Source organism: Podarcis liolepis (genome assembly GCF_965112155.1).
Source record: "Podarcis liolepis genome assembly, chromosome: 13".
Classification (NCBI taxonomy): Eukaryota; Metazoa; Chordata; class Lepidosauria; order Squamata; family Lacertidae; genus Podarcis; species Podarcis liolepis.
Window position 1 is genome coordinate 547062 of NC_139573.1, and position 12207 is coordinate 559268.

The 12207-nt window shown below is 48.4% G+C and overlaps 4 protein-coding genes across 13 annotated transcripts in view; 3 read left to right on the top strand and 1 right to left on the bottom strand.

Moving 5' to 3' along the window:
* The window catches only part of LOC310692010 (uncharacterized protein), a 155165-nt gene that overhangs the window by 141370 nt on the left and 1588 nt on the right, over positions 1-12207 (bottom strand). The gene's annotated exons all lie outside the window — the stretch shown is intronic.
* LOC310692020 (uncharacterized protein) lies at positions 986-6209 on the top strand. Of its 4 annotated transcripts, none has more exons than XM_083472382.1 (6): positions 986-1123; positions 1997-2481; positions 2665-2746; positions 2968-3050; positions 3955-4081; positions 4738-6209. In XM_083472382.1, the coding sequence occupies exons 2-6, from the start codon at positions 2065-2067 to the stop codon at positions 5775-5777; spliced, it is 1749 nt and encodes a 582-aa protein (XP_083328508.1). In that variant the 5' UTR covers positions 986-1123; positions 1997-2064; the 3' UTR covers positions 5778-6209. The 4 variants fall into 4 exon arrangements, with proteins under 4 accessions (XP_083328508.1, XP_083328509.1, XP_083328510.1 ...); XM_083472383.1 differs by lacking the exon at positions 986-1123 and adding an exon at positions 1131-1149; XM_083472384.1 differs by lacking the exon at positions 986-1123 and having other exon boundaries at positions 1592-2475; positions 2662-2746.
* The window catches only part of LOC310692028 (uncharacterized protein), a 49316-nt gene continuing 44396 nt past the window's right edge, over positions 7288-12207 (top strand). For 3 of the 7 annotated variants that reach the window (XR_014518647.1, XR_014518649.1, XR_014518650.1), the window contains exons 1-4: positions 7288-7572; positions 8679-8761; positions 9283-9409; positions 10618-11936. Coding sequence is in view for 3 of the 7 variants with exons in the window: in XM_083472412.1 (XP_083328538.1) it covers positions 9397-9409; positions 10618-11453 (849 nt within the window). In the remaining 4 variants the exon portion in view is untranslated. Of the gene's footprint in view, positions 7573-7606; positions 7818-8678; positions 8762-9282; positions 9410-10617; positions 12186-12207 lie in introns of those variants that run through there. The other 4 variants (XR_014518648.1, XM_083472411.1, XM_083472410.1 and 1 more) reach the window with 4 other exon arrangements.
* LOC310692027 (uncharacterized protein) overlaps positions 7570-12207 on the top strand; it is a 105606-nt gene continuing 100968 nt past the window's right edge. Inside the window, exon 1 of the mRNA XM_083472409.1 lies at positions 7570-7714. The gene's annotated coding sequence lies outside the window, so the exon portion shown is untranslated. The remainder of the gene's footprint in view (positions 7715-12207) is intronic.

Below are 12207 nucleotides of genomic sequence, written 5' to 3' on the forward strand. Positions count from 1 at the left end.
TCCTCATCAGGCTTGGTTTCCAGACCCTTGATCATCTTGGCTGCCCTCCTCTGCACAGCTGCCAGCAGGTCAACATCCTTTTTAAATTGTTTTGCCCAGAATTGGACACAGTATTCCAGGTGTGGCTTGACCAAGGTGGGACTATGACGTCCCTTGATCTGGACACTGGACTTCTGTGGACGCTGCCTAGAGTAGCATTCGCTTCTTCTCAGCTGCATCACACTGTGAACTCAGGTGGAGCTTGGGGTCCACCAAGACCCCTCAATCTATTTCACATGCACTGCTATGTCCCCCATCCTATATTTGTGCATCTGGTTCTTCCTGCCTAAGTGCAGAATCTGACCTTTGTCCCTATGGAAATTCATTTTGTCAGCTTGCCCCCAGTTCTCCAATCTGTAAATGGTAATTCTGTGCCATTAGCTGCCCCTCCCAGTTTGGCGTCATCTGCAAACTGGACGAGCATCCCCTCAACTCCTCCATCCAAGATCGACAGATTGAGCAACAACAGGCCCCGGACAGAGCCCTGCAGCCCCCCTGATCCCAAATCCATGGCGTAACCTCATGGGGGGCACAGTCGCCTCTCCTCACGAAGGATGTTTGGGGAGTTGGAAAAGGTTCAGAAAAGGGCTGCCAAAATGATCAAGGCAGACTTGGCTATGAAGAAAGGTTGCAGCCTTTGGGGCTCTTTAGTTTAGACTTTAGAGCAGGGGTTCCCAATTAGCTAATTACTGAGCCCCCGCTAATTTTCTAAAGCCAAGCCTGGCCTAGAGAAAGTGGAGGGAGAGTTGCATCTCCTGACAGTGGAACTCAAAGACATCCAAGGAGTCGGGATGTTGGAAGATTCAGGACAGATAAAATTAAACGCAAGGCAGAGTTCACCTGTGGAACTCCCCGGCACTGGACACCAGAGGGAGAGGGAGAGAGGGGGAACTGGCTTGCCAAGGGTTAAAGGGGATTGATCTGGATTCCTAGAGAGGAGAGGAAGTCAAGGCGGTGGGGGGGAGTTGGGGGGGGTGAAACTCCCGAGCCCAAGCCCCTCCCTCTCCGCCCTGCCTAAAAAGGAGGAGGGGCCTTTGTCTCTCTCTTCTGCACGTGCTGCATCCATGCCGCCTCCGGGGAGCCGGTGAGTCTCTTCTCATCTTGCAAAGGGTGCAATGGGGAGAAGGGGGGGGTCCCGGGATGCAGGGGGGAGCGGGGGGACCCCCAAGTCAAGGAGAAGAGGCTCCTGCCCCCGCTCTCTGCAAAGCCGTTTGGGGAGGGAAGAAAAGGGCCTGCAAAGAAGCCCCCTTCGGACCGAGGAATCCAGACGTTGTTGTGGGAAACAAAGATTTGTACGCAAAATAGATGCAAAATAAAAAAGGAGAGCGTGAGCCATGCAATCAATTGAGACTTTGGGAAGAGGGGAGAGGGCAAAGAAAAGAAAGCGCTTCTTCCTGCGGGGCAGAAACAAGCCTGTGGAACTCCCTGCCCCAGGAGGCGAGGCTGGGACCAGGGCAGGGAGGAGGAGGAGAGGCTCCTGGTGGCTTCATCCTCGAGGGCTGAGCTCTTGTCTCCCAGAGATGCTGCTGAGTCGCAGTTGCTGGAAGGGGAGAGAGGGGCTCTTGCGCCCCAGTCCAGCTGGGGGGCTTCCCATTCAGGCCCCTGGGTGGCCCTTGTGAGAATCGTAGGAACATGGAATCGTAGAATTGGAAGGGAGCCTGAGGGTCATCTAGTCCAATGCAGGGAGGAGAAGCTCCTCGTGCCCACTAGGCTGATTCATCTCACAGAAACCGCTTCCACTGCCTCCACTTTTGGCCTGGTCACTTTCCCCCTAGGAGGGCGAGAGGGTTTCTTCTTCTTCATTCTTCCTTTTTTTCTTACAGAAAGCTCAGAGTCTGGCGTGTGGTGCAGTCCAGCCCTGGTTCCTAGCAAGACTCATCCACACTTGCTCAGGAGACCTCCTTCTTCTGCTGACCGTGTGCCAATTTCATAACAGAACAATATATTTCCTTTGCAGTATTTGCCAGCACCTCTAAATGAGACAAGCAGAACTTGGTCAAAGAAAAAGGGGATTCCCTCCTAAAGATGGATGAGGAAGACTCAGATGGCCCTGGAGCAGGAAGAGGCCATGCTATGGAAACTGGGAGCAGTGGGGGATTCTGGGAAAGCTCTGGGCAGAAGATCCTGGGAGAGGAGGACACCCTTCGCTCAGAGGCGCAGAGCCAGCAGTTCAGCTGGTTCCGTTACCAGGAGGCTGAAGGACCCCGTGAGGTTTGCAGCCGACTCCACCACCTTTGCCACCAGTGGCTGAAGCCAGAAAGGCACACGAAAGCTGAGATGCTGGACCTGGTGATCTTGGAGCAGTTCCTGGCTGTCCTTCCAGCGGAGATGGAGAGCTGGGTCAGGGAATGCGGAGCAGAGACCAGTTCCCAGGCAGTGGCCCTGGCCGAAGGTTTCCTCCTGAGTCAGGCAGAGGAGAGGAAGCAGGTGGAGAAGAAGCAGGTGAGAGAGACTTTCCTCTGGATGCTCCCAAGGGGCTCCAAACAGGAGGGAGAAGATCCCTAAATCCCATCCTTTTTGGAAAGTATCAAAGGCGCTATATTGGACATCCCTAAAGATTTTGCCCCTGCCATTCCTTTTCTAATAGTTCTCATTATTTGTTTTGAATCCTTGTTTCTTTTTCAGGAAAATGATCTGTCTGCAGAAATGGTTCCTGATTCCTCTGAGGCAGAGAGGACTTTGTTGGACACCAGAGAGAGGCCGTTGGGTAAGGAGGAAGGAATTTTTCCTCTGTGTGGTCACATTTTGGTGATTCTCAAACTAATCTGCTGGTTCATTCAATATTTTGGGGATGACACTTGGGGCCAAGAGGCCAAAGGAGATCAGATATATTTCAGCATAACTAAAATATGAAATGGGAACAAATTTCACACCCCTGAGAGAAGCATCCTGCACTCCTGTCTCCCCACTTCCCTTTGTCTCTCACAGGTGAAAGAAGGATTCCGGCAAGACCTCCTCCCCCATCTCTTCCTCCTGGTGGAGGGGAAGCAGCGGCTGAGGAACCGGATCAGGTAGGGGGAAGGAGCCTGGGGGGAAAGAGGCTGGGGGGGGGGGAGAGACAGGGCGTTTCTGGGGACAAATGAATCCCCTCTTGCTCTCTGTCAAAGCTGCCCTTAACAAAGGCTGAAAATGCCATTAATGAAGGTTTTTGTGCTGAGGATAACGAGTAGCCACTTCATCTTAACTCTGAATGTCACTAGTATTCAGTTACAGATAGGTAGCCGTGTTGGTCTGCCATAGTCAAAATAAAAAAATTCCTTCCAGTAGCACCTTAAAGACCAACTAAGTTAGTTCTTGGTATGAGCTTTCGTGTGCATGCACACTTCTTCAGATACACTGATGGACTTCCATTTCATGCGGCTCAATGTGGTGCCTTCCATGGTTCCAGTTACAGATAGGTAGCCGTGTTGGTCTGCCATAGTCAAAATAAAAAAAATCCTTCCAGTAGCACCTTAAAGACCAACTCTGAAGGGGTGTATCTGAAGAAGTGTGCATGCACACGAAAGCTCATACCAAGAACTAACTTAGTTGGTCTTTAAGGTGCTACTGGAAGGAATTTTTTTATTGTCACTAGTATTATTCATTATAAATTGTCTTTAGGACATCTGGGGAGTCTTTCCATCCCAGAACAACACACAGGGAGAGGAGAGAGGGATTCTTCCATTTGGCAAACTGGAATGCTTGCGCAGATGTATTAATCTGAATAAAACAAGGTGGAGTTCCACCCATTTTCACCGAGTCATACCTATCATTAAAATACACTATTAAAGAATTCCATTAAAGCATTAAAATAAGCACCAACAATCAGAATGTGCAGCAGACCAATCCGATTAAAACAACCCAGGCAGGAAGCAAAAGAGCAACATGCAGGAGATAATCTTTATGCTGCCTAAGAGAAGGATCTTTTTCTTTCAGAGCTCAGTTTCTTTTGAAGATGTCGCTGTTTGTTTCACGGCTGAGGAGTGGGCATTGCTGGATCCTGCCCAGAGAGCTCTGCATAAGGAAGTCATGGAGGAGACTTGTAGGACCATGATCTCTCTGGGTAAAGTTCCCTCTTGGGTCATCATATCTGCTTTGGAATTCAATAGATATTTCTCTGGGACAAACCTCCCATATTTGGATGGATCCCAACGTTGCCACCTAGAGCAATTGGGATTCTCACACCCCCACAGCTCACCTGGCATGGAGGGCTGGGGACTGTTTTGTCTGTGGATATTGTTCCTTGCCTTCTGTCTTTTTCCACAGGGATCAGGATGTGGATAGGCTTTCTGAGTGTCTAAGGAAGTGGACGTCACTTAATCTTTTGAAATCACCAATAGTTAGTTTAGAGCTTTTTGATCTATTTTCCAAACCCATTTAGAATTCTGTCATTACACAGCGATTTAATTCTCCCCTGGACGCTAGGTATTTGGTAGACAGAGAATCCAATTCATATTCAAATAGAGTTCTGACCTTGCAGATGGAGTTGGTTCAATGATTGAGCCAAATAAATTTCACCCCTGAAAAGAAAAGGCTTTTTGGATATGAATTTCCCATAAATATGTCAGTGAAGGTCAGTCAGGCAGTGAACTCTGCAGTAAGACTTCCCATCTAACACCCTTCAGATCTTCCTTTATCACAAATGTTCATGAGCATTATTCAAAAAATGGGAACTCCATTTCTTTCTTAGGCTCTGGTCTGCTCCTCTCTTCATTGCAGATGGTGATGAATTAGAAATTAAGAACAAGGGACAACAGGACAAAATCCACACAGTGGAGAAGCCATATCAAGATTTGGAGTGTGGAGAGAACTTCAGTCAGGGCTCCCATGCCACTTCCCATCAAAGAAATCCTATTGGGAAGAAACCCTTTCAGTGTTTGGAATGTGGAAAGAGCTTCAGTCACAGCTCACATCTCAAACACCATCAAAGAATTCATTCAGGGGAGAAACCATATCAGTGTTTGCAATGTGGAAAGTTCTTTACTACAAGCAGATACTTACGTCGACATCAGAGGATTCACAGTGGGGAGAAACCATATCAGTGCTTGGAATGTGGGAAGAGCTTCTCCAGGAAGGACAATCTCACTTCCCATCAGAGAATCCATACAGGGGAGAAACCATATCAGTGCCTCAAATGTGAGAAGTGCTTTACTACAAGAATAGACTTTGATCAACATAAGCGAATTCACAGTGGGGAGAAACCATATCAGTGCTTGGAATGTGGGAAGAGCTTCAGTCGGAAGAATAGTCTTACTTCCCATCTAAGAATTCATACAGGGGAGAAGCCCTATCAGTGTTTGGAGTGTGGAAAGAGCTTCACTCGGAAAAATAGTCTTACGTTCCATCAAAGAATTCATACAGGGGAGAAGCCATATCAGTGCTTGGAATGCACAAAGTATTTTGCTTCAACAAAAAAGTTATGGCAACATAAGAGAATTCACACTGGGGAGAAACCATTTCAATGCCAAGAGTGTGGAAAGAGATTCACCTTCAAGGAAAATCTCACTTCCCATCAAAAAATTCATACAGGGAAGAAACCATTTCAGTGCTTGGAATGTGGGAAGAGCTTCATTTGGAATAATAGACTTACTTCCCATCAAAGAATTCACACTGGGGAGAAACCATTTCAATGCCAAGAGTGCGGAAAGAGATTCACATTCAAGCAAAATCTCACTTCCCATCAAAGAATTCACACAGGGAGAAACCATATCAGTGCTTGGAATGTGGAAAGAGCTGGAAGGAAATCTCACTTCCCATGAAAGAACTCACAGCGGGGGAAATCCTGGAATTATAGAATAGTAGCTTTGGGAGGAATCTTGAGGGTCATCTAGTCTGACCAACTGCAACGCATCTTCTTGATGTTTAGTCAGAATCTTCTTTCTTCTTCTGTTCTTGTGGGGTCACGTGGTTCTTCACCTCCTTTTCAATCATGAGAATAACTGAGAGTTAGGTTAGGCTCCCCAAGGTCTCCCAGTGAGCTTCATGGCCAAGGAGGGATTTGAACCCAGGTCTCCCAGGGTCTTGTTGAATACTCTAGGGAATATACTACACTGGCTCTCCCATGAGACTCTTAGAAATTGTTCATGCATTTGTGTCTGCTTAAAATTTGGGTGCCATATTCTGGTGTTTGTATTTAAAGCTGTGTATTCCTCTAGCAAAGTCATTTATGTAATAAAAGTAAGTCAAGTTCAGTATTATAATAGGTTTAAGGCAATGTCATCTGGGGAGGGGCTGTTGATTGGCTGAGAGTTTGGAAGGGTGTTTAAGAAAGTACAACATAACCATCAGGCCTTTGGCTAATGAAACTTTATCATTTTCAGCGTCTTTGTGGGAGACGGAAATATTGGTGCGTTTCACTTTTGTTTTTATTATGTAACTGGTGTTTTTATTTTGAATGTTAATGCCGCGTAATGCCCTGATATCTTCCAATGAAGGCAGAATACGAATTTTAATAAATGAAAAATAAGGTCATAAATCATAAAGGAAAATATAAAAATACTCTGGGGTGGCAGCTGGAATGAAGGGGCTGTTTGGTGAAAGACCCAGGCAAGACCCAGCTCACAGCTCTGCCCCTTGAGTCCTCTGGGAAGGGCCTGGGGACACCGGCTTGGCATGCGGAAGGGAACAGGCTCCATCTCCCCTGCAAGCATCTCAAGGTCAGGCTCCATCTCCCTTGCAAGCATCTCTTGAATCCTGGAGGGTCACGGCTGCCAGTCAGGGCTGGGAACCTGGAGCAGCTGGAGGGACCCCAGGATCTGTCCTGGCAGAAGGCACCAACTTCTTCCTGTCCCCCTTCCGAGGAGGCAGCAGCACCTGGGGGTCTTCTGGGGAGCAGGTGCATTCACCCTGCTGGGGGTGGGCATGCAGAGGGGCCCCCTGTCGCCTGGGGACCATGACCCCATTAAAGCCTGTGGAGGCCCCCAGCCGTTGAAATCTCTGGGTCCCCTCACAAATGATCTCTGAACCCCTTTCTGATTTTACCAACCAGCAATTGCAATAAACCCAATCAATATTCTGTTGATCCGTTGTCGTGGGGCCCCTAGGAGGCGCAGGGCCCAGAGTCTGGTGCCAGCTCTGCCTGCTTGGCCCTCCTGCCCTGCTGGGGCGACTCCTCAGAGGAGAGGGCAGGGCTGAAGGCAGCATCCTCTGGGCTGGGAGAGGAGTTGGAGCCCCTGGTGTCTCCCAGCCCCACCCTCTTTGCCCCCATCTCCAGGGTCTCCCGGCTCTTGCCCCCCATTTCCTGGGTGGGGGAGACGGACGGGTCCCCCAACCCCCCGATGGGGTTTCCTCCTTCCAGCTGCCCCTCCTGCTGCTGTTTCCAAGGGAGGGAGCAGCTCAGCTCACCAGCCAAGAGGGGCCCCCAAATCCTCCTGCTTTGGAGAGGGAGAGAAGGGGTGCACGGCAGGCCAAGGGTTAAGAGGAGCGGAGCTGCATTCCTAGAGCGGACAGGAAAAGAAGGGGAAGCCGGCTGGTCCTCCCAAGCCCAAGCCCCTCCCTCCGCAGCGCCTGCCTTCCTCGAGAGGAAGGGATCTGCCCGCTCTCTTCTGGGATCTGGTGAGCCTCCTCTCCCTTCCCCAGAGGGTGCATTGGGGCGAAGGGGAGGGGGCAGAGGGGGTCTTCCAAATCCATGCAGCGTGGGACCCCCAAGTGAGGGAGCAGAGGGTCCTGGCCCCTTCTTTTCTGCAAACCAGAGCGGGTGGCGAGTTCGCCGCAGGTATGAAACTGTGTTCCTTATTGTGCCAACTCCCTGGGGCACCCACAAAATTCCGCATGAAGGAGCCAGACAAGGTGAGGTACAGGTGGGTAAAGGACCCCTGGACGGTTAGGTCCAGTCGAATTCAGCTTTGAGGTGTGGCTCTCATCGCTGATTTCAGCCTGAGGGAGCCGGCGTTGGTCCAGTCAGGATTCAGGGTCAGGTGGCCAGCAGGACTAGACCGCTTCTGGCGCCACAGGACACTGCGATGAGTGCCAGAGCGCATGGAAACACCATTTCCTTTCCTGCTGCAGTGGTACCTATTTATCTACTTGCTTTCAACCCTGCTAGGTTGGCAGGAGCTGGGACGGAGCAATGGGAGCTCAGCCTGTCTCCCAGATTCGAACCTCTGAGCTTACAATCAGCACGCTCAAGAGGCTCTGTGGTTTAGACTAAAGCGCCACCCCATCCACGACAGCCCAAAACCCCCCCAAATCAGAGAGCACTCAGCAAATGAGACTTTCATAGAATTATAGTGAGAAGGGACCCTGGCAGTCATCTAGTCCAACTCCCTGCATTACAAGAATCGCCACTAAAGCATCCATGTCGCTTTTAAAATCTCCATGGAAGGAGAGTCCACCAGCCTTTGCAGGGAGGCTGTTCTATTGTTGAACATCCCTTACCCTCAGAGACAGAAGCTCCTTGAAGCCACGAGCCAATTCCCCTCCTGTCAGGTTCCTCTTTCCCCATCTCAACCATTCCTCATACGGCTTGGCTTCCAGACCCTTGATCATCTTGCCTACCACCCTCTGCACATGTTCCAGCTGGTCAACATCCTTCCTAAATTGTTGTCCATGTGTGGCTAAAGTATTCCATCTGTGGTCTGACCAAGCAGTATAGAATGCTGCTATTACTTCCCTGAATCTGGACACTAGACTGGCTTCCCACTTACCTTTGTCTCTTGCAGGTGATATAAGGTTGCTGGCAAGACCTTCTCATCCATCTTTTCTTGGTGGCGGAGGGGAAGCAGGGACTGTGGAACCAGCTCAGGTAGGGGAAGGCGGCCTTGTGGGGGAAGAGGTGGAGGGGTGGGGCAGGCAGGGGTCCTCTGGAATTTCTCGCCTCTTCCTCTTGGCTTCTGTCAAAACTGCCCCTTGAAGTTGTTTTTAGGGCATTGGGTGAGTCCTCCACCTACACAGAACAATGCACAGAACAAAACACAAAATGAAATACCGTATTTTTTGCACCATAACACTCACTTTTTTCCTCCTAGAAAGTAAGGGGAAATGTCTGTGCGTGTTATGGAGGAAATGCCTACGGGTGGCATGCCTACGGATTTTCCTCCTCTAAAAACTACGTGCGTGTTATGGTCGGGTGCGTGTTATAGAGCGAAAAATACGGTAATTCCATTAAGACGTTAAAAGAAGCATCCATACTTAGAATGTATGGGAAACAAAACAATCCCATTAAAAAAGGCACAGCACTTAACGGGCAGGAAACAGCAAAACAATTTGTGGTAATATAATCATTATACTGGCTAAGAGGAGGACCTTTCTCTCTCTCTTTTAAAGAGTTCACTGTCCTTTGAAGACGTCGCTGTTCCTTTCCCAGGTGAAGAGTGGGTGTGGCTGGATCCTGACCAGAGAGCTCTGCATACGGAAGTCATAAAGGAGAATTGTGGGATCATGGCCGCCCTTGGTAAGGCTCCCTGTTGGATCTTAATATCTTTTTTGAAATTCCGTACTAATCTGTCTATGTCAGAAGCATCCCAGATTTCCATGGTTCTGAACAACGCCACCTACAGCATCTGGGATTCTCACACCCCACACCTCACCTTGAATGGAGGGTTATCCAGCTGTATTGCAAGAAGATACCCAGCTATTCCTCATTCTGCTAGGTGGTGTTTTCAAGTTCATTCATTTTCCTTTGCATCCAGAAACTCCAATTCTTATTCTCACTCACTATCAAGAAAATTGTTCCTCTGGTCCAGTACAATGAGTGTTCTTTATTAGGATAATAATCTATAATTCTTTATTTATTATATGTTCATTAATTTGCACCCTATCCCATCTCCTGTTGGGCATGATGTCCCACCTTAATTTAGGAAGAAAAGTCCTTCCAATTACTCTCCTCCCCCCCCCCCCAGATGAGTCACTAGCTGCTTGTTGGCTCCACCCCCCCCCCGAGTTTACTTCAGCTTGAACGAAAGATCCTTTTTCTCCCAGCTCTCTCTCTGCCATCACAGAATGTTTCTTACTGTTTCAGTCCATGGCTCCTCCATTCCTCTGCTCCAGAATAATAGTGAAGATACAGCCTCGTTAGAGGGCTTTGTGTTTTTCTTTTCTTTTTCTTCTTCAACATCTTCTATTTATCCAATTTACTTTCTTTTCCTACTTAGCCACTCTGTTTTATTTTTATCTAGTTTGACTTTCATTGTATTCTATGCTGATATCCCCTGAAAACAGAGCATGCGAGGTTCACCCCAGTTCATCTCCCTGTCTTCAAAGACAGAGTGTGATACTGGTGTCTTTGCCCTGGCTATCATAAATCATCACATAAAAATCTCTGCTGGCAGAGCGGCAACAGCCAAGAACTAGCCAGCCTCCCCCACCTTGGAAGTCACCGCTTCTGTCCCTTTTGCTTGACCAAAGAGATGACTGACATTAGAGATGGAACGGATTTGGTGATCGCCCAGACAAAATCCATTCCAGAAAAGAGCCAGGCTTTTGGAATCTCAGCTTCCCATATCCCTGAATGCCAGTAAACAAAGCCAGTGAACCCTGAAGTAAGATCTCATCTATCTCCTTTCTGTTCTTCCTCTCTCACAAGCATTAATGAGCATTTATCAATAATTAGGGTTCTCCATTTCTTGCTGAGGCTCTAATCCATTTCACTTTTCTCTGCAGGTGATGATGATTTGGAAATGAAGAATATGGAAGACCATGATGAAATTGACACAGAGGAGAAACCATATAAAAATTTGGAGTGTGCAAAGAGCTTCAGTCAAAGCTCCCATTCAACTTCCCATCAGAAGAATCCCATTGGGAAGAAACCTCATCGGTGCGTGGAGTGTGGAAAGAGCTTTGGTTGGAGGGCTCACCTCACTGTCCATGAAAGAATTCACACAGGAGAGAAACCATATCAGTGCTTGGAATGTGGCAAGAGCTTCAATCAGCAGGCCAATCTCACTACCCATCAGAGAATTCACACAGGGGAGAAACCTTACCAGTGCTTGGAATGTGGAAAGAGCTTCAAGGAAAGGGCCAAGCTCACTTCCCATCAAGTAATTCACACAGGGGAGAATCCTTATCATTGCTTGGAGTGTGGAAAGAGCTTCAACTGGAAATATAATCTCATTTCCCATCAAAGAACCCATACAGGGGAGAAACCGTTTCAGTGCTCGGAGTGTGGAATGAGATTCAGTCACAAGGGAAGTCTCACTTCCCATGAAAGAACTCATACCTGGGAGAGTCCACACAAATGCTTGGAATGTGGAAGGAGTTTTAGTCAGGACTCCCATCTCATTTCCCATCAAATAATTCATACAATGGAGAGACCATATAAATGCTTGGAATGCGGAGAGTGTTTTAGTCAGGAGTCCTTTCTCACTTCCCATCAAAGAACTCACAGTGGGGAAAATCACAGTCTCCCAGAATCATTGAATTGTTGCATTGGATTGGATGGTGAGAGTCATCTTCTCCAACCCCCTGCAATGAAGGATATTCAACAAAAGAATTCATGACAGATGGCCACCCAACCTTTGCTTGAAAACCTTCCAATTCAGGAGTGTCCCACACCACCTGAACTACTTTCTTCCACAGTCGAACAGTTCTTGCTGCTAGGAAGTTCTTCCTGATGTTTAGTCAGAATCTCCTTCCTTCTATCTGAAATCCATTGGTTTGGGTCCTCCTTCCACCAGAGTAGGAGAAACCAAGTTTGCTCCATCTTCCATGGCACGGCCCTTCGCATATTGAAAGATGTGAAGCAGTGCCTGGTCCCCCAGTGAGCATCATGGCTAAGTAGGGACTTGAACCCAGGTCTGCCAAGTTGAATTCTGACACTCTAACCACTATACCACACTAGCTCTGTCAGGAGACTCTTGGAAAGTGTGCATGCATGTGCGTCTCTTTAAGTTTAGGCACAGTGTTCTGGTGCTTGTATTTAAATTGTGTACACATGGGATCAAAATAATAATAGTGCATTTAAATTACTGTTAGCTAAGGAGGCAGATTCGAATCCCCACGGCGGGGTGAGCTCCCGTTGCTCTGTCCCTGCTCCTGCCAACCTAGCAGCTTGAAAGCACGTCAAAGTGCAAGTAGATAAATAGGTACCGCTCTGGCGGGAAGGTAAACGGCGTTTCCGTGCGCTGCTCTGGTTCGCCAGAAGCCGCTTACTCCTGCTGGCCACATGACCCAGAAGCTGTACACCGGCTCCCTTGGCCAATAAAGTGGGATGAGCGCCGCAAGCCCAGAGTCAGTCACGACTGGACCTAATGG

Excerpts from the sequence above, each read along its gene's own strand:
- LOC310692020 (XM_083472382.1), top strand. The coding sequence starts at position 2,065 with ATGGATGAGGAAGACTCAGATGGCCCTGGAGCAGGAAGAGGCCATGCT. Across the intron at positions 2,747-2,967 it reads CACCAGAGAGAGGCCGTTGG|GTGAAAGAAGGATTCCGGCA; the intron begins GTAAGGAGGAAG and ends TGTCTCTCACAG. Across the intron at positions 3,051-3,954 it reads CGGCTGAGGAACCGGATCAG|AGCTCAGTTTCTTTTGAAGA; the intron begins GTAGGGGGAAGG and ends TTTTTCTTTCAG.